The sequence below is a fragment of the Panulirus ornatus genome, chromosome 30 (genome assembly GCF_036320965.1).
Source record: "Panulirus ornatus isolate Po-2019 chromosome 30, ASM3632096v1, whole genome shotgun sequence".
Classification (NCBI taxonomy): Eukaryota; Metazoa; Arthropoda; class Malacostraca; order Decapoda; family Palinuridae; genus Panulirus; species Panulirus ornatus.
Window position 1 is genome coordinate 19,868,733 of NC_092253.1, and position 21,843 is coordinate 19,890,575.

A 21,843-nucleotide genomic window follows, 5' to 3' on the forward strand; every position below is an offset into this window, starting at 1 on the left:
TGGATGTGCTGGAAATTAAATGTTTGAGGACAATATGTGGTGTGAGGTGGTTTGATCAAGTAAGTAATGAAAGGGTAAGAGAGATATGTGGAAATAAAAAGATTGTGGTTGAGAGAGGAGAAGAGGGTATGTTGAAATTGTTTGAACATATGGAAAGAATGAGTGAGGAGAGATTGTCAAAGAGGATATTTGTGTCAGAGGTGGAGGGAAAGCAATGGGTGTGAGGTGACCCTGTGAGAAGGGATAGTGAGTTAAGCTGCTAGTGATAGAGAAAAGAGAGGTGTATGGGCATTACTCACAGGGAAGGAATGCAAATGATTTTGAGATGTACAAAAGAAAGCAGTAGAAAGTCAAGAAGAAAGTGGAGCTAAAAAAAAAAGCAAATGAGAGTTAGGGCAAGCGAATATCAGCAAACTTCACGGGGAATAGAAAATGTTTTGGAGGGAGGTTAACAGAGAGACTGTGTGCCATTTCCTACCTTAGTGTGGCAACACAAGGAACAGATGTTCTCACTGGATGACATCCACCATCACATCCTTAGTTTTAAATAAAGGATCACACTGGTGTATAGTAAAATGGAAGCTCAAGCACTGTATGTTAAAACTTGAAGTTTACCTTTGCCATATGTCCATAAAATACAAGGTCTGTGTTGCATATAAGAGACAACATCTCCCTTGATTTTGGCCCTACGACACCGAGCACAGAATATTTAGAAGTTACATCTGACACAGATACACAGCCTTCAGCAGTTATTTGTCGTCTCATCCAATCCATGATGCGTGTCTGTTGTGAAGTGGGTGCTAACATCAAGTAGCTGCAAAGAAATATGATTGACAACATAAGTAGCAGCAATATGGATCTGTTACATCCACAGTACAGTGTCAGCAAAAAACCTTTCCCGCCCTCATATATTTTTATAGGCGATGTCAAACTTACCTTCTGGTACTTTGTCATCCCTCCTTTTGTCTTGTTTACTATCTGCATGGAAATGGCAAGGTTCAAAAAGGTATTCTAGGTCCATGTTTTCGATCCATAGGGGTCTTGATCTCCCAAATGAGGCAAAGGACTGTTGAGGTGCTACAGAAGCAAGCTATATGTTCATCTGGTTCCAGTAAATTGGGTTAAGGTCTGGAGAGTTCCCAGGTCACTCCAACAGTTAAATATTTTTCTCTGATAACCAATTCATCACCTTTCTTGCCCTGTGATAGGGTTACTATCCTGTATAAAGTGGACACACTCATGGACCTCATAGTAAGGAAGCAGATGGTTCCCTAGCACCTTAATCTACTGCTCTCCATTCAATGCAGTGTTTTTAGGTAAGAAGTACAATCCTTTCCTACCTATTGCTCCAATAAAACAACCCCACATCATCGTAATATCCGGATGTTTCACTACCTTTGCTGTGAAATGAGTTATATTGGCTGGCACCCTCTGGCCTCCTTATCCTCCCCTGCCTCAACTGCACTCGCTTGAAGAAAATTTTGTTGAAAACATCAACTTACTCCAATATTGCTCACTGTATTTCTTGCATTCTTTGCAGGGCTAGTTGTTTTCATGTAATTTCCTTTCCTTTGTAAGCAGAAGTTTGGCAGGTGGCTTGCAAGAGGAAATGTGAAGGCCCTTTAGCAGGCAATGTTGTTTACAGGTGATGTTGAATGGTACTTAGAGAGATGTTTCCTAGAAATACTGAAATGCAGGATTGTTTCAATACTTCTTGTTTCAGGGATTATCTGTATGTCTAGAAGTCTTCCTTGGGTGACTAGGGATAAGTTTTGGCGGTGGAATGACATTGCAGGAAGGCCATCACAGCTGGCAAGCAACCACCTGATTATGCATTTTGAGTGCCCTGTATGCTTAAAAATCTCATGTGTACCCATATTTTCTTACTTTCAAGCAAGAATTTGGGCTCTCTCCTCCTCAGAAAGCTAAGAACCAATCATCTTGAAACACAGATGGAAGAAATACAGTGCCCAGAAAAGAAATTCCCAAAATGAAGTGGCAACCAGGAGAGAAGGATGAAAATCCTTCTTTAGAGATAGCCTGGGGCACACTGAGGTGGCTTGCTAGTGCTCAAACCATTTAAAACACTAGCCTCAGCAACAAGCTGTACAATGATTTCACCCTAACAGTGTCATATGCTTATACCCACAATAAACTTTAGCTGAGTATCACCTCTGAAACTATATGGGGGTGGACAAGGTTTTTTTGCGGACACTGTACATGTACAAATAAAGTACAGAAATCATACCTTTTCCTTGCAAAATGATGAGGTAAATATCTAATCATTCATTTACTTGTATAAAAATTTTTTTTATCCATGCATTACAGTCATGTTTGCTTAATGTCTGCAGTTATCTGACAAATTAAAATTAGTCTCTTTATGTTAAGGTCTCCAATGCATACAGAAATCCTTACTGAAGCTATGGTCTGAAAGACACACATGAAATATTAGAGAGTAAAAAGAAAAACAGGAAAAGAATGATTTTAAACAGGCCTTGAAGAAGTAGAAAGTTTCCCTTTATAAAATGGCAATCAGTACTCGTTAGGGAGGTAAGAAAATGTGAAGGCTTCTAAAGCTTAGAAAAAAGAAATAATATGCATTCTTACAGCCCATCTCTGAGCTGCCAATAGCCACAATAATGTGTCCCATTGCCAGAGGAGCACTTTATGGTCTAGTTAATGGTACAGCCATGCAAAGAGTCAACTTTTGGAAGCAAAGCCAAAGTAATATCTACATATGAGGTAAGAGAACCAACAGTGGAGCACAGGAAAACTGGGTCAAATTTTGAAGTCAGATTGGGAGAGTTGATAAGTTGAATTATGTTAGATTCAACTTCTTCCAGTAAGTACCTACACCTGGTCTTCCTTGCACAGCTTTTACAATTACTCTTGCTGAAGAAATTACTACTTCACCAGCTTGGATGTCTCCAGTTGTAATGGCAGTATAGAAGCCGCTTTTGCTGGGATGGAGTATTATGTCCCTTTTGCTACTAAATCTTCATCTCCTCAATGATGGTTTGATCAATCTTTCTTTGATGCTTGTCACTTAGGGGAAGAGTGTATCAGGCCTGGACAGAGTGTATCAGGCACTGAAATTCTTCCCCTCTCAAGAGTCTCATGTTCTTCCTCCATCTCTATTTGGAATCCCTGCAAGGCTGATATGCACAGTCAAGCACACCATATAAAGAAAGAATGCTGACTCAAATTCTTCTACTCATAGACCTTTCTGGCCCTTACATAAAAGCACCATTACTTCATTATGCAATTCAATGTTTCTTCTCTTTTCCAACCAGATAAATATACAGCTAACTCACCAACTGATAAAGCCAATCTTATCTAATTTGATCTTCCTTTAACTCATCTTCAGATGATTCTTATCTAGTTCCACTCCAAACCCCATCTCCTCCTGCCAAATCTATGCCCTCTCCTGTATTTTTTTTTGCTAGGTTTTCTGAGTACTCTTCCAGCTGTGGCCTTTTTTGTCTGTTTTCTTGGCACTACCTTGCTGAAGCAGGGAGTAATGATGCTGTTTCCTGTGGGGTGCTACAAATGGTCAAGGGATATGGTCTGAATGGCATAACTCCTCATGTCCTAAAGGCATCTGTCTTTGAGCTCCCTGATCCTTGTTTGCTTATTTCACCTAAAAACATAAGCTTTCCTTTCTAGCGAGCATGTTTTGGTGAAACCTACTAATGGGAAAGATGACCATTCTAATCCTTTTAAGTATTGCACCATCAATCTCACTTCTGTGCTCTCTGTAACTCTCCTTACCTCTCACTTTCTAAAACAATTAGAATCTCTCCATTCTTTCAGATAATGCAGTTATCATGATGCAAGGTCTATACTGTATGTGATCTTTTCTTCTGTGTAACTTACCTCCGGTCATCCTCTCTCAGAGACTCTGGTGAGTTTATGTTATGCTGCTGAAAATCCAAAAGCCACTTGACATAATGTAACATAAGTCTTTACTTTCCAACTTTTCTTCCTCTGACTTCTCTGCTTCTCTTTGTTCTCTAATGCACACCATCCTTTCTAGCTGTTCCATGATGGTAATCACTGATGTAATGATTTCCTTCTCTTATCCTGTCAACAGCCGTGTCCATCAGAGTTCTGTTATACCTCCTGTCCTTACTTTCTCTCCATAAATCATCTATCCCAGGAGTAGGGCAGAAAGAATGCTAATTTCATATTCCCAGTGTGTTGTAGAATACAACTAAAGGGGGCAGGAACAGGAGGCTGGAAACTCTCTTGTTCTTGTGTTTCAATATCCAAAAGATGGAGCAGAAGGAGCCAAGCAGGGAGGGATGATCCTCCTCAAAGGCTCAAGCTGGGGTGTCTAATTGTGTGTGGATGTTACCAAGATGAGATCAGAAGAGAGATATGTAGTATCTTTAAGGAAAGAAACCTGGATATTCTAGCTCTGAGTGAAATAATCTCAAAGGTAAAGGGGAAGAATGGTTTGGAAATGTCTTAGGAGTAAAGTTAGCAGCAGCTGGTGATAGGACATGAGTTAAGGAAGGAGTAGCACTAATCCTGAAGCAGATGTGGGAGTGTGTGAAAGAGTGTAATGAAGTACATTCTGCAGTGATGTAGGTAAAAATGAAAGTGGATGGCAGGAGATGAATCATTAATAGTTCTTATGCACCTGGGTATGAGAAGAAAGATCATGAGAGTCAAGTGTTTTGTGAGCAGGTGAGTGAGTGTGTCAACTGTTTTGATGCAGGAGACCTAGTATCAGTGTGGGTGAATGATGTGGCAGTTGAGGGAATAAATGAGGGGCATGGGGTATTCAGTGTTATGAACGGGAATGCTGAACAGCTTGTGGAGCTGTATGCTGAAAAAGGACTGGTGACTGGGAATACCTGGTTTAAAAAGACAGAAGTACACAAGTACACGTATGTGTGTAGGAAAGATGGTCAGCAGGCATCATTGGGTTACATATCAATTGATAAGCAAGTAAAAGAGAAACTTTTGGATGAAGACATGCTGATAGGGGAAGGTGGTGGGATGTCTGATCACTATCTTGTAGAAGAAAGGGTGAAGATTTGTAAAGGCTTTGAGAAAAGAAGAAACAAAATTGGTGGGAAGAGGGGAGTGAAAGTAAGTGAACTTGGAAAGCAAACTTGTGTGAAAAATTACCAGGAGAGATTGAGTGTAGAATGGCAAAAGATGAGAGTAAATGAAGCAAGGGGAATGAGAAGTATTTAAGCAAGCAGCACTAGCATGTGTGAAAGATGCATATGGCTTATGAAAGGTGGGAGGTCAGAGGATTAGAGAGGGTAGTGAGTGGTGGTATGGAGAAGTACAGTTGCTAGTGAAAGATAGGAGGAAGGTGTTTGGACAGTACTTACAAGGAATGAGTGCAAATCATTGGGTAATGTATAAGAGAAATCAGCAGCTGGTCAAGCGGATGGTACAGGGGTTGAGAAAGAGGGCAAAAAGGAGTTGGGGTGAGTGAGTATCAGTAAACTTTAGGGAGAATAAGATGTTTTGGGAGGATATCAATAATGTGCAAAAATCAAGAGAAAAAACATGAACATTGGTGAAGGGGGCAAAAGGGGGAAGTGGTAACAGGTGACATGCAGAGGAGATGGACTGAGTATTTTGAAGGACAAGTTGTTTAAAGGACAGTGTTTGATGATGAGGTGGTAGATGCAGGGTGTTTGAGTTGGGGTGGTATGCAAAGAGAGAGAGTCATGGAGAATAGTTTCATGAAGAGAGCAGAAGTGGTGAAAGCCTTACATTAGATGAATTGTGGCAAGGTGTTGGGAGTGGATGGTACAACTACTGAATTTTTTAAGAATGGGGTGATTGTGTTGTTGATGAGTTAGTTAGGACTGTCAGTGTATGTATGGATCATGGTGTGGTGACTGAGGATTGGTGGAATGCATTTATAGTGCCATTGTACAAAAGCAAGGGGGAAAAAGGTTAGTTTCAAACAACAGAGGTATAAGTTTGATGAGTATGCTTGTTAAGTTGTATGGGAGGAAAGTGATTGAGAGAGTGGAGGTATGTACACAGTATAAGACTGGGGAGGAGCAGTTTGGTTTCAGTAGTGGTGTGTGGATCAGTTCTTTGCTCTGAAGAGTGTGTAAGAAATACTTAAAGAAACGGATGGAATCATATGTGGCATTCATGGGTCTGCAAAAAATATATGATAGGGTTGACAGAAATGCCTTGTGGAAAGTCTTAAGAATACATGGTGTTGGAGGAAAGTTGTAGAAGCAGTGAGAAGTTTTTATCAAGGTTCTAAAGCATTTATGCGAGTAGGAATAGAGGAAAGTGAACAGTTCCAAGTGAAGGTTGATCTGTGGCTGGGGTGTGTGACATCATCATGGATGTATAACTTGTTTATGAATGTGGTGGTGAAAGAGGTAACTGTGAGAGTCTTGGAGAGAGAGGTGAGGATGCAGTCTGTAAGGGATGAGAGGCCTGGGAAGTGAGTCAGTGTTTGCTGATGATGGTGGTAGATTTGAGTGTGAAACTGCAGAAGCTGGTGACTGAGTTCACAAAGGTGTGTCAAAGGAGGAAGTCGAGAGTAAATGTGAATAAAAACAAGGTTATTAGGTTTAGCTGAGTTGAGCGGCAGGGTAGTTGGGGTTCAAGTCTGAACGGAGAAGAATTGGAGGAAGTGAAGTGTTTTAGATGCCTGGGAGTGGATATGGCAGCAAATGGAACTATGGAAGTGAAAGTGGCTCACAGGATGAGTGAGGGGACAATGGTTGTGGGAGCATGGAAGAATGTGTGGCAAGAGAGATCATCATCTAGGAGGGGCAAAAGTGGGTATGTTTGAAGGTATTGTAGTTCAGTGTATTGTCTATGATGGTAAAGGTCACACAGAATTCTTGTTGTGGTGTTGCAATTTTAAAAACTTTATGAATTACTGGCACCTGATCAGGCAGACTGTCTCCACGAAACATGCAGTGCCACATGTATAGAAAAATTACATGTTGAATAAACTCATATGAACTACTGAATTGCGATTTCATCCAAGAAAAGTGTGTGAAAGGAGTAAATTGAGACTAAATGTGAATAAGAGCAAGTGTATTAGGTTCAATAGGGTTGAGGGACAAGTTAATTGGGAGGTAAGTTTGAATGGAGAAAAATTGGAGGTGAAGTGTTTTAGATATCTGGGAGTGGATTTGGCAGTGGATGGATCCATGGAAGCGGAAGTGAGTCACAAGGTGGAGGAGGGGGCGAAGGTTCTGGGAGCGTTAAAGAATGTATGGAAGGCAAGAACATTATCTCGGAAAGCAAAAATGGGTATGTTTAAAGGAGTAGAGGTTCTAACAATGTTGTATGGTTGCGAGGCATGGGCTATAGATAGGGTTGTGGAGAGGAGGGTGAATGTGTTGGAAATGAGATGTTTGAGGGCAATATGTGGAGTAAGGTGGTTTGATCGAGTAAGTAATGAAAGGGTGAGAGAGATGTGTGGTAATAAAAAGAGAGTGGTTGAGAGAGCAGAAGAGGGTATATCGAAATGGTTTGGTCACATGGAGAGAATGAGTGAGGAAAGATTGATAAAGAGGATATATGTGTCAGAGGTGGAGGGAATGAGGAGAAGTGGGAGATCAAATTGGAGGTGGAAGGATGGAGTGAAAAAGATTTTGAGCAATCGGGGCCTGAACATACAGGAGGGTGAAAGGCGTACAAGGAATAGAGTGAATTGGAACAATGTGGTATACCAGGGTGGATGTGCTGTCAATGAATTGTACCATGGCATGTGAAGCATTTGGGGTAAACCATGGAAGTTTTGTGGGGCCTGGATGTGGAAAGGGAGCTATGGTTTCTGTGCATTACACATGACAGCTAGAGACTGAATGTGAATTAATGTGGCCTTTGTTGTCTTTTCCTAGTGCTACCTTCCATGCACATGGGGGAAGGGGGGTGCCATTTCATGTGTGGTGGGGTGGTGGTGGAAGTGGATGAAGGCAGCATGTATGAATATGTACATGTGTAGATATGTACATGTCTGTGTATGTATATGTATGTATGTGTTGAAATGTATAGGTATGTATATGTATGTGTGGGCGTTTATGTATATACATGTGTACGTGCATAGGTTGGGCCGTTCTTTCGTCTGTTTCCTTGCTCTACCTCACTAACGTGGGGAGACAGCGACAAAGTATAATAAATATAAAATAATACAGATAAAGGTAGGGGAGAAAGAATTCTAACTCTGAATTCCCTGAATGTTGTAAAAGGCAAATAAAAGGGGGGGGTGTGGAGCTGAATATCCTCCCCTGCTGTTTTACTTTCCAAAAGAAGGAACAGAGAAGGGGCAAAGTGAGGATTTTTCCCTTCTTAGGCTTGATCATCTATTCTTGACACTACTTTGTTGACATGGGTAATAGTGTATGCGTATGAAAAAAATACCATTTAGAACCAAGTTCTCACCTGTTATCTGATCGCCTTATGAGAAGACAGTCATTTTCAAATCCTCCTCGTTCATTCTGCATTCCACTGTGAATTACACCACCAACTGGGACATTGACGTCATTGCTACATAACTTCTGCATGTATTCCACTACTTGACTGCCTGCAGACTACAACACATGTTAAATAGTGGCAAATAAAAAATGTAGTAATTTAGCTAAATTCAACTTCATTAATCATATTTTAAAGCAGCAGTAAAAGGAGCAACTTCCTTACAGTCATCTTAACTACTACAAGAAACCTGAGTACCATATTCTCTTACACGGCTTAGATAACATATTCTGAGAGAAAATAAAACTTCTGAGAAGCTGATTTTTCCTGCAAGAAAAGACCAATGAGCTTGGGATATAAGGAAGCTCCACTCTCATGGGATTAACTGGCCAAATCCTAATAATTACTCCATGAGGTCAGGATCACTTTGTGCATGTACCCTTTCAAGAAATAAAATTTCTATCATGAGCTAAAATCCAGATTTAGTGAACATAGTCAAACCATTCATGTCTGCAAAACCCAATATTACACAACATGAAGTTTGAGAAGGTTAATGGGGGAAGGAGGAATGGGAAGATAAAAGGACGCTCACTCACTGGATTTCTCAATAAGACGAAATATCTCGAGTTCAAATCTCTTTTTCTTCTAAACAGAAGTCATCAAATGATTAAAGTAAAGTAGACCATTGAAGATGTGGCAGGTGGGAAAGTCCTGAGCTTGCTACTTTAAAAATAATGCCATCAATACTGGGTCAAGAAGAGGTACAGGGCAGATTCCTAAAAACACCACAAGGGCATGTCTAGCAGGTCAAAACTTGGGTCACATTGATAAAAAGTGCTAGTAGCAATTCAAGCCATTTGAAAATGATCTCCTCTTGTGAAGGGTTCTTCAAATATACAACAGCAAAGGCCAGCCTCTTGACATTATGGGTATGTAAGACAAGTTTGGACTTAAGATGAAGTTGTTTGCTATTGTGTGGTAATGTTTTATGTAAAGTGAGGAAGTTTGAGGGTAAGACATATAGAAATATAATTTCCACAAAAGTTGACTGTGAAATGACACAGGCTTTCATGATACTAAACAGAGACAATGATGTCTAGCTCCTGTGAAAAACTGAGGAGATTTTATTTTCATGACTAAGCATGGCAAGATTCACACTGTCCTAAGTTTAATCAATGAGAAATAGGGATATATGGACTAAGACTTAATCAATGAGAAATAGGGATGTATGGACTAAGACTTAAGCAATGAGAAATAGGGATATATGGACTAAGACTTCAGCAGTGACACTAGATAAGGAGGTAAAGAATTGCAGAGGATCCTAAATCTTTTGAAGGGACCAAACATGGCTCTTGAAAAGCATGTTTGTTAGCAGTGTTAGCCATTCCTTGGTTATGCAACACAGAAGTAAGGAAGCAAAGGATTGTGCCCTATTAGGCAGTGAACTACTGGACCCTTTTCCTCAGCTCTTCATAGGACCTCTAAACTGACTACTACAGGTTGAACATCCCCTTATCCGAAAGTCTGAAATCCAAAATGCTCCAAAATCCAAAATTTTTGAGCATCAACATGACATTGAAAATTACCCTAAACACATTATTTTTTCATTGTCTTAATGGTATTTCATATTTTCCATACTGTTAACTACTTAAATGTGAATAAGTGTAAGAAAATGATTGCTTATCAGTAGCATATAAATTCAAAGTCAGGAATGAAGGTGATGCCAAACAACCACAGACTGTCCACACGAGCAGTTGAAGTTGTTTCATGCACAAAATTAATAATACTGTACAAATTACCTTCAGGCTACGTGTTTAGACTTAGATCCCATTCCCAAGACATCTCATTTTGCATATGGAAATATTCCAAAAACCAAAATATTTCTGGTCCCACGCATTTTGGATAATGGATATGCAACCTGTATAAGCAGCGTGCGATGGATCTCACACAGTAGGTAAATCTTTAGTATCAAGATTACCATTCTTGCATATACAGTAAGAAGAAAGAAATTCTAGACTTATTGCCCAATGTTAAGCAGTTAGACTTACTGTAACCAACTGATGCAGGTGCAGGAATCGGGCCTTGATTCTTAGAAATATGTATCATGGAGAAAGCAGCGAATTTTGTAAAGAAAAGGATTATTTGAGGTGAAGCATCCAGTGTCAGGATCTATATAATGGCTGTCTCTCCAAAGGGTGCTTAGAAGAAACGGAGAGAACATCAGCCTAGAGACACTTGGCCTACACCAAAAGAGCTAAAGACCATGCTAAACTGAATAACTTTAGCATGATGAGAACAGTTTGACAGTTAAGCATTTATTCTTCATTAATTTTGCTAGTCTGTTCTTGTTCCCTTGCCTCAGAGACCTCTTACTATCAAATGTTTTTTACAAGATCACACGTTTGACATCCATTCACAAGGACTGTGTTTGGTTAAGATATTTTCTCTTTGCTACAACCATCTCCCTCAAAGAAGTATGATTTCAGCATTCCTTAAAGGTATTTCAGAGGTCCCCAAGCTCATTAACAATGCTTCTGGGAAAAGCCAAACTTTTCTTGACCTACCATATGGCCCCTTTTCCCTCAGTTGATTTTCTAGCTAACCCTGATATTTTTTTGAGCTCTGATGACAAGGAATCTTTCAATCTAATAAAGAAAACATATTTTACCTGTGGCATTATCAAGGCAATGTAAAAATGAGAATGTTCAATTTGTCTTCTCCAGAATGATCCCATAGATAAAGGAAGTACTGAGTTCCTAATTTTCAGGCTGAATCACTTTTCCCCAGGGATTGCAGAGCTAAATGGGAATTGGAGATATCAAATCAATCTATTGTTTGATTGATCCTTCTTATTCCACTTTTCTTCTAAAAACCTTACAAGGGCTGTGCAGATGCATCTGCCTTTTGTGAAACCTGTCCCCTAACCTTCAGCAAACACAACAATATAAGAGTTGCCTCATGCAGAAGGATGGCAGGCTGGATCCTGCAACTCTTCAAGATAGAAGGAAAATAATCATATTATTCAAGATATTAATTCTTTGATAAATCAAGTATTGTTGCATTCTGACATTACTCTACAAGGCAGATGAAACTGTGGAATTAAGAAGTGTTCAGAGATCTTTTGCAGCCCATACTAATGTGGCAAAAGAACTCAATTACTGGATGCTTTAATGTATAGTTACCAATTTACATTTGGAAATAACATCCTACCGGCATGATATGTATAGAAAACTCTGTACAATACTATCTCTGAAATCCAAATGTGTGATATGTACAAGAATACAGAACATCTTAAACATCTGGGGCCCAAAACTTCAACATCTTGTTTCCTACCATCAGAAACAAGTCAAAGAGTGCATTGGACAAGTACCTACAAAATGTACCAGATCAGCGGGCTGAGGGAGATATGTACATATGTACATCTGAGGGCTGTGGTTTCCAACAGCTTGGTCAACAAACGACCCAAAGCTACAGTCTAGGTCCAGCCCAGGCTTTGGAGTTGAGCCCTATAGACTTTACTAGGTATTCCCCAACTGACAGAGAATTCAGTTTAACTTAAGATATTTGGGAGAGTTTTTAGAGTATCCTTTCAAGGAAACTTCAGTTCCATGCTGAAACTTTTATTCAGTTTCTGATGTTTAAGCAAAAACGCAGGAGATGGACTACATCTTTTTGGTGTAGGTAAGCAGTAAGGTTTGTCATAATCCTTGCTCTTTTGTAATGCTATTTCCCCATAAGGTCATTAACAAGATACTTGGAGCAAGATCATCTAGAACTATTAGCCTGGGGAGAACAGTTCTTATTAATTTTTTTCACTTTAATAGAAACTGAGGAAACAAGTTCAGGACTCTGTTGCTCCGAATTTAAAAGAATAGTTATAAACGGCTTTATCATTCCTTCCATATTTCTCTGAGAAGGAAGAGCTTCCATGCACCCAAGTCTGACTGCTGGAGCAGAGGTGACTTTTCAAAGCACCCCTTATGAGGCGACTGAGCTAAGTCTTCTGGCAAGTTCCCTTTGAAATAGCTCCTTTCTAGCCTGAGGTCAACTCCAGAACTACAGAGACTTTTAGAGGTCTGGCAAGTGGGTATATCCAGTGCCAAAAACAGGTCTAGAGTAGAGCTGGAATTTCAACAACCATTGTCAAGGGAAATTTTTGGAAATCCTATGATTTGGTTCTTACAGGATTATCCCACAATGATGATAAACAAGGACTTCATTAAGACCAATTTTTAACATTATATTTTTCATCCTAAAAAGGGAATTTAAAAAAGAAAGAGGTTTTTTAATTTTTTCTGAATTTCCAAGTACTGAAATGCAAGTTCAAGATGGCCACTTTGCAAAACTTGTTTCAAAATTAGCTAAAACCTGGAAAATCAGCCCACACTTATATTATGCTACTGCACATTCTGGTGCACTGCAGAATGAGGATGTTTCTGGCATTCTAAATCAGAAAATACCCCTAATTCTATGCCATCTTAGTTGAAAAGGGAAGTATGGTACAGAGAATGGAGAAATTAATTGGGGCTTTCAATGTGTTTGTAGACCTGACTCTTAAAGGTAGTAAGGTTATAAGAAGTGGAAAACAGAATTCCACAGCATCACAACATTTCATGCATGTGTGGCAAGTCTCCACAAAGAAATTATGGGAAACACCCACCCCAGATGATCTATGGGTGGGTGAGATGCATGATATTTTTTCAAGCTGTAGCAGTAGGCTTTGACGTCTATGGATAACTGGTGAAAGCAAATATTAGCTGGGGAATTAAATGATGTCAGGGATAAACAAAATGTCATCAGATGTTCATAACAGCTGCTTAGCAATGCATCATTTGATGCCAAGACAGTTACAGAGTTAAGAGTTAAAAAAGGAAGCATAAAAAGATAACTTTCTCATGTGCCTCACGAGTATCCAATTTAACTCCTCACAGTCACCCAATAAAAGATTCTTTCACTTTGGACTTATCCCTTCTTTTCACTCTTTACCACTCCTCTGATTTCTGCACAATTCTTTGTTTACACACCAAAAATAATTTCTGATCTCATACAAATGAATAGCTTTCCTATATATGTTGCCCTCTAAGAAAAAATAGCTGCCTTTTAGCACTTAACAGAGCATTCAAACTGGTTATCCCAAAGGCAGAAAGCTGATTCATAGCAAATCATCAGGTGTATTGTCAAACTTTCATTCTTTTAAAGACAGTGCATATATTTTAATCATATACACTAGCTTTAAGTAAATATGAATTAAACAAAAAATTTCCTATTAGACATGATTCTAGACCTGTAATTTTCTATTGATGTTCAACGTACACAAAGGCTAAGCATATTTATGTGTATGGTGGGGCTTTATGAATTCAACTCATTGATAAAACAAACAGACAATTATACGTATATCATGTACAGTACATAAAATAGCTCTCTTAACACTTTTAAATGCTTAGAATATGACTAAAAAATCAAAATCAAAAGGTAACATTAAAGAAAATTATAAGGCATTTCATAATTCTACATCAGTACTCTCCTGTTTAGAAATATTTCAGCATGCATACATCTTTCTTCAAGTTTATCTATGTGATCTAGTAAAAAATTTCCTCTTATTACAAAATGTGGTATTCACATTACATTGAAGGACTGATTATTATGTATCACAGGAGGGATGTTACCTCAAAACAAAGCATCTAGGAACACTATAATCATCACCCACTTCCAATAATTTTCTGAAAACAATACATATGCAATAATGAAAAGGAATAGTTGTTAATAAACCACTTATCATATTAAATACTTAAATTCTAAGTCTCATCTGACATTTCTTGATAACTGCCTTTTCCTTCAATATGGGCCTCAGTGCTACTCTCGGTCCAAAGGATAACTTGGCCTACAGAACAAAATATTGCTTGTAATCCCAAATACCATATGCTACCATTATAAGCTTACCAGCATGCAAAAAAACATAAAAGGCCTGCTACTGTCTTAAACAACTTCCAGTGAATACTAAAGGTTAGGTTAGAAGGGGAGGTTATTTCAGTGCCCAAGGACCACAGCCTGACCCATGAATAATGTATCACTCTGGAAACCTACTGTTGTCCTGTCAACCACTTATCACTCTTTAAACCATGGTAGCACTTTGGCCCCTTATCATCCTCTACTGCTTAATGCATATAAATAATCTAATTAAGCTCCTCTAAGGCCATTGCTACACATATTGCATGTTTCCCACACTTTATGTTAAAGCAATCAAAACCATTAATAAGCAGTAGGCAAAATGCAGCACACTAATTCAAAGCTGAATTTACCTTTGTTTCCTCTGCATCAAACTGCTTTTGTTTATCTAATCCAACAGACTTGAAAAGGAAGACAGTTAATTAGTGATTCTGAGAGAAATAAATTCATAGGATTAAAGAAATATGAAATAATAATGAGTCTTACTAATATGATTAAATGCTTTGTCAGCGGTGACATTTTCAAAGCACAAATAACATATTTTTCAAAATGTATTATCTTTGAATTCCGAAATGAAATTACAGAAATTTCAAACATTTCTATGGTCATTTCTTGTTATAAATATATTTCTAAGTACACAGGGAAATTCATAAACAAAATATACAAAACTATAAATATGAAGATGATGCCAATGAATGAATTCTGGTACTAACAGATTATAGATTATGGAGTTACTTGTTATAATGGCTAAAGCTCAACAGAAATCTCTGTGCATAAATCTGTATATCTATATTGCATAGTCATATATGCATGTTGGTATATACAACAATAAATTTTTGCTGTCTTTATGACCTTTAACCATGAGAACTAAATAGCTGCATTAAGCAGACTGAACCACTGATTTTTATGTTAAGAAGTTGATTCACACACACACACTCCCAAACTGTTACCAGCTCCTGTAGTCTCTCTCAGCATTCTGTCACAAGAGCTGTTTTTTCTGTAATGATTAATGATTCACAAATGATTCACCTCCCAATGCTCTAAACCATCAGGATGTTGCAGACCAGCTCCTTTCTCCACCTTCATCACTCAGTAGTTGGATTAAACAATCACAGTCACACCACATTATCTATGTATCTATCTCTCTATGTATATCTCTGATGCCCATTCCCTCTGGGGACTCTTATCAAGGAGGTGGCTATGGAAAAAGTCTTCACTTTATCCCTATCCTTATATGCCTCCCTCTATGTATTCTTCCACCAATTCTTTCCCTCCAGTACTCTTCCACTCTATTTCCCCATGTCACTGGTGGTCTTCCTCTCGCACCATCCCCTTTAAAGGTACTATCATACACTTTCCTTGTAAAGTCCAGAATCCAAAAGAGGAAAGCTTTGAGATGAGACCCTGATGCCACATCCAGTCAAAAGGTTTCGATATATCTAGGGTAATATCATAGGACTTCCTAAAATTTTTCAGGGGTGATGACTAAACATTAGCAAGATAGGGAAGAATATTAGCAGTGGATCTCATTTTATGGCAACCATGTCGGTGATCACAGAAAAGACTGAGATTCAAGATGTCTGAGGATGTGGGAGTTGAGGTCGCATTCAAAGAAAATGATAAATGTCAAAGCAACAGGATGATAGTCAGAAGGTTTAGAATAACCACCTTTCTTGGAAATGAGATGTACCAATGCCTGCTTCCAAGGAGAAGGAAAAGTTTTGGTTTTTAAACAGAAACAAAAGGTAAGCAAGCACAGGCACAAGTTCAGTGGCACACTCTTTCAGTACATAAGGATGGATGCCATTAGGACTATGAGCCTTGCATGTGTCCTGAGAGAGAAGTGCTTTATGGACAGTTCAGAGAGATTACATGGGGGGACATAGGATTAGTGAGAGGAGCTTCAGGGGGTGATGGAGTATTAGTTATACAAAGCAGAGTTAGAGGAGACACAAAAACCAAAGGGAATTGTTTTGTCTATGGAAGAGACAGCTATAGCACCATCAGAACAGAAAAAAGAAAGAAAAGTGAAGGAAAGGCAGAACAACAGAAGTTTTGTGCAATGCCCTTGGCTAAAGAACAAAAGGACCTATAAGTGGATGAGGTTATCACGCTTCCTCTGAATAAAGGAACACTTTGCCTCAAGGATAATTTATTTGCAATGATTACAGGCAGTGATAAATGCTGAATGAAAGTTGGAGGAAGGAGAATTTTTCCAAGCCTGATGTAGCTGATCCCTTGCCTGAATGGCCTTAAAACAGGAATGGATGAACCATGGATGGAATAAGAGGTCTTCTTAGCTGAAGAGGGGATAAATTCTTCCATTCCCAAAACAATAACCTCTACTGTGTGTTTGGTGGAGACAAAAGCATCACCACATAAGAGACAGTAATTTACCCAAGGAAAGTCAGAAAAAGAGTGTTGACACTGGAATAAGCAGAAACATCATCTTTGAACCGAAATCATGTGTAGAAAGTGGATATGAAAAAGGGGCTTGCAAGAACATCATTAGACAACTGGATCTCAGAGAAAAGTAAAATATTAAGAGAGGTACTAGACGTGCTGTCAATGGATTGAACCAAGGCATGTGAAGCATCTGGGATTAACCATGGAAAGGTCTGTGGGGCCTGGATGTGGAAAGGGAGCTGTGGTTTCGGTGCATTACACATGACAGCTCGAGACAGATTGTCAACAAATGTGGCCTTTTTTGTCTTTTCCTGGCACTACCTCACTGAAGGAGGAGGGTGGACGCTATTACATGTGTGGTAGGGTGGCAATGGGAATGGATGAAGGCAGCGAGTATGAATACGTACATGTGTATATATGTATGTGTCTGTGTATGTATATGTACGTATATGTGTGTCTGTGGGCATTTATGTATATACACGTGTATGTGGGTGGGTTGGGCCATTCCTTGTTTCCTTGCACTACCTTGCTGACATGGGAGATGGCGATTAAGTATAATAAATAAATAAATATAACTAGACAGATAGTGTTCAACAGAAGGGACCTTACTTGAGAGACCATGAACGATGGTACAGTGAAGAGAATAAGAAGCAGGTTTATCAAAGAGGAAAAGGCTGTGGAAGGGGCTGGTACTACAACTGTCTGAGCCCCTCTTCTCACTGACTATAGAGTCAGGCGGGAATCTGAAGATTCTTGGCATCCCGAGATGCTAGGGACTAGGAACCATAGGTTTGTTGGGCTCCATCATGATCAAATTGAAAAATGATTGTGTAGACACAATGTGGAAAGAGAACTTGTGTGAAAAAAAAGAAAAGAGGTATGAGGTGTATGGTGCTTATAAAGAGAAAATGGCTGGATCAGCCCTGTAGCCCCATTCTGGTGAGATAGAAAATGAGACCAGCAATCCTAACATGGAGGGTGTACAATGACTCTGGGCACAACTTTAATATTCCTGAGTCAGGATGATAGTACCACCTTAGGTGGCTGCTATCAACAGCTTACTACCAAGATATGTAAGCACAGGTGAAAGAAGGTAAAAATGAGTAATAATGTTGTATGAAAGGAAACAGAGTGAATGTGTAGATTTTTCAAAGCCTTACAGAGTGAGAGAAGAAAGTGTTCTAAACTGTGTTATAGATATGGGGTAGAGAGACTGGAAGGGGTGACAGAATTTAAGCACTGGGAGCTATCTAGGGTAACTTTACTGACATGGAAGGAGAGATAAGGGAGAAAGCAGTACAGGGGAGAAGTATTATTGGATCCCTGAAATGAATAATGAAAGGTAGAGATGTAAGTATGGAAGTGAAGAAAAGATTAAGGGACAGCATAGTCCTCCTACCCTTGCCAATACATGAACATGGGATGCAAGGGAATACCAAAGAATGCAAACATCAACAAACCATTGAGTTCTATCAAGGTCAAGAATCCAGACAGTGGAAATCATTTATCTGTGAGGAGCATGTGATATGACTACATGGAATAAAGAAAGTAATGAGAGGATGTGTGAGAGATTTCATACAGCAGGTAATGCAAAGGGAAAGAACTGTGGAGTGGCAGAGTGGGCATGTGGAAAGAATGCAAGATGGGGAATTTACAAGGAGAATGTATGATAGTATGATTAAAGGGATGGGAGTGAGAAGAAGACCACCTGCAACACACAGTGGAAGAGTACTGGAGGGAGAAAAAAATGGGGGCAGAATAACTGGAATGGTGTATGTGAGGGAGGCATGTAAGGAAAAGGATAAGTGGAGAATCTTGCCATGGCCACCCCCCCTGATGGGAGTTCCCAGAGGGAATGGGTGTCAGAGATAAAGATAAATACTCTGGGGCTCACCTCCTTGCGCTCCTTCACACAATCCCACAACTCATCCTTCAGCAAAAGTGCTAAACCTACCTTTGTTCTTATTCTCACACTAACCCCTGAATTTACCTCAAGACATTTCCTAACCATTCTTCCTCTTTACCCTTAAATATGTTTCATTTAGAGCTAGAACATGCAGGTCTCTTTCCTCAGACATACTATACCTTAAGATATGTTTCATTTAGAGCTATAACATACAGGTTCCTTTCCTCAGACATACTACTTATCTTTCCCTTCTTCTCATCTTGTTTACATTCGAACACATTAAGCCTTTACAGAGGATGAGTACTCCTTGCTTGGCCTTTTCTGTTCAAACTGAAATACAAGAATAGGAGGGTTTTCAGGTCCACACTCCTACCCGGTACTCTTAGTCACCTTCTATGACATGCAGGAAATACATGGAGAAGTAATTTTTCTCCCTATCAACATGAAAATAAAACAACCAAGAAACAAGTGAGAACAATAATAATAATAATAATGATAATGACAATAATAATGATAATAATACTAATAATAATAATAATAATAATAATGGGGGTGGGTTGGGCCATTTCTTTCTTCTGTTTCCTTGCGCTACCTCACAAATGCGGGAGACAGCGACAAAGCAAAAAATAATAATAATAATAATAATAATAATAATAATAATAATAATAATAATAATGGATTTGTATGTAGCATTTATGGATCTGGAGAAGGCATATGATAGAGTTGATAGAGATACTCTGTGGGAGAAAAGTTGTTAGAAGCAGTGAAAAGTTTTTATCGAGGATGTAAGGCATGTGTACGTGTAGGAAGAGAGGAAAGTGATTGGTTCTCAGTGAATGTAGGTTTGCGGCAGGGGTGTGTGATGTCTCCATGGTTGTTTAATTTGTTTATGGATGGGGTTGTTAGGGAGGTAAATGCAAGAGTTTTGGAAAGAGGGGCAAGTATGAAGTCTGTTGGGGATGAGAGAGCTTGGGAAGTGAGTCAGTTGTTGTTCGCTGATGATACAGCGCTGGTGGCTGATTCATGTGAGAAACTGCAGAAGCTGGTGACTGAGTTTGGTAAAGTGTGTGGAAGAAGAAAGTTAAGAGTAAATGTGAATAAGAGCAAGGTTATTAGGTACATTAGGGTTGAGGGTCAAGTCAATTGGGAGGTGAGTTTGAATGGAGAAAAACTGGAGGAAGTGAAGTGTTTTAGATATCTGGGAGTGGATCTGTCAGCGGATGGAACCATGGAAGCGGAAGTGGATCATAGGGTGGGGGAGGGGGTGAAAATTCTGGGGGCCTTGAAGAATGTGTGGAAGTCAAGAACATTATCTCGGAAAGCAAAAATGGGTATGTTTGAAGGAATAGTGGTTCCAACAATGTTGTATGGTTGCGAGGCGTGGGCTATGGATAGAGTTGTGCGCAGGAGGATGGATGTGCTGGAAATGAGATGTTTGAGGACAATGTGTGGTGTGAGGTGGTTTGATCGAGTGAGTAACGTAAGGGTAAGAGAGATGTGTGGAAATAAAAAGAGCGTGGTTGAGAGAGCAGAAGAGGGTGTTTTGAAGTGGTTTGGGCACATGGAGAGGATGAGTGAGGAAAGATTGACCAAGAGGATATATGTGTCGGAGGTGGAGGGAGCAAGGAGAAGAGGGAGACCAAATTGGAGGTGGAAAGATGGAGTGAAAAAGATTTTGTGTGATCGGGGCCTGAACATGCAGGAGGGTGAAAGGAGGGCAAGGAATAGAGTGAATTGGAGCGATGTGGTATACCGGGGTTGACGTGCTGTCAGTGGATTGAAGCAGGGCATGTGAAGCGTCTGGGGTAAACCATGGAAAGCTGTGTAGGTATGTATATTTGCGTGTGTGGACGTATGTATATACATGTGTATGGGGGGGGGTTGGGCCATTTCTTTCGTCTGTTTCCTTGCGCTACCTCGCAAACGCGGGAGACAGCGACAAAGTATAAAAAAAAAAAAAATAATAATAATAACAATAATAATAATAATAATTATCTTGTGGAGGCAAAGGTGAAGATTTGTATGGGTTTTCAGAAAAGAAGAGTGAATGTTGGGGTGAAGAGGGTGGTGAGAGTAAGTGAGCTTGGGAAGGAGACCTGTGTGAGGAAGTACCAGGAGAGACTGAGTACAGAATGGAAAAAGGTGAGAACAATGGAAGTAAGGGGAGTGGGGGAGGAATGGGATGTATTTAGGGAATCAGTGATCGTTTGCACAAAAGATGATTGTGGCATGAGAAGAGTGGGAGGTGGGTTGATTAGAAAGGGTAGTGAGTGGTGGGATGAAGAAGTAAGAGTATTAGTGAAAGAGAAGAGAGAGGCATTTGGACGATTTTTGCAGGGAAAAAATGCAATTGAGTGGGAGATGTATAAAAGAAAGAGACAGGAGGTCAAGAGAAAGGTGCAAGAGGTGAAAAAAAGGGCAAATGAGAGTTGGGGTGAGAGAGTATCATTAAATTTTAGGGAGAATAAAAAGATGTTCTGGAAGGAGGTAAATAAAGTGCGTAAGACAAGGGAGCAAATGGGAACTTCAGTGAAGGGCGCAAATGGGGAGGTGATAACAAGTAGTGGTGATGTGAGAAGGAGATGGAGTGAGTATTTTGAAGGTTTGTTGAATGTGTTTGATGATAGAGTGGCAGATATAGGGTGTTTTGGTCGAGGTGGTGTGCAAAGTGAGAGGGTTAGGGAAAATGATTTGGTAAACAGAGAAGAGGTAGTGAAAGCTTTGCGGAAGATGAAAGCCGGCAAGGCAGCAGGTTTGGATGGTATTGCAGTGGAATTTATTAAAAAAGGGGGTGACTGTATTGTTGACTGGTTGGTAAGGTTATTTAATGTATGTATGACTCATGGTGAGGTGCCTGAGGATTGGCGGAATGCGTGCATAGTGCCATTGTACAAAGGCAAAGGGGATAAGAGTGAGTGCTCAAATTACAGAGGTATAAGTTTGTTGAGTATTCCTGGTAAAGTATATGGGAGGGTATTGATTGAGAGGGTGAAGGCATGTACAGAGCATCAGATTGGGGAAGAGCAGTGTGGTTTCAGAAGTGGTAGAGGATGTGTGGATCAGGTGTTTGCTTTGAAGAATGTATGTGAGAAATACTTAGAAAAGCAAATGGATTTGTATGTAGCATTTATGGATCTGGAGAAGGCATATGATAGAGT

At 39.6% G+C, this 21,843-nt stretch overlaps 1 protein-coding gene across 5 annotated transcripts in view; it reads right to left on the reverse strand.

The window, feature by feature from the left end:
- Nucleotides 1–21,843, reverse strand: part of LOC139758446 (pyruvate dehydrogenase phosphatase regulatory subunit, mitochondrial-like) — a 186,391-nt gene that overhangs the window by 57,271 nt on the left and 107,277 nt on the right. For 4 of the 5 annotated variants that reach the window (XM_071679877.1, XM_071679874.1, XM_071679875.1 and 1 more), the window contains exons 14-16: nt 14,727–14,774; nt 8,398–8,546; nt 616–814 (exon numbers count right to left, since the gene is read on the reverse strand). In XM_071679877.1, the coding sequence (XP_071535978.1) occupies nt 616–814; nt 8,398–8,546; nt 14,727–14,774 (396 nt within the window). The remainder of the gene's footprint in view (nt 1–615; nt 815–8,397; nt 8,547–14,726; nt 14,775–21,843) is intronic. The other variant, XM_071679878.1, reaches the window with a different exon arrangement.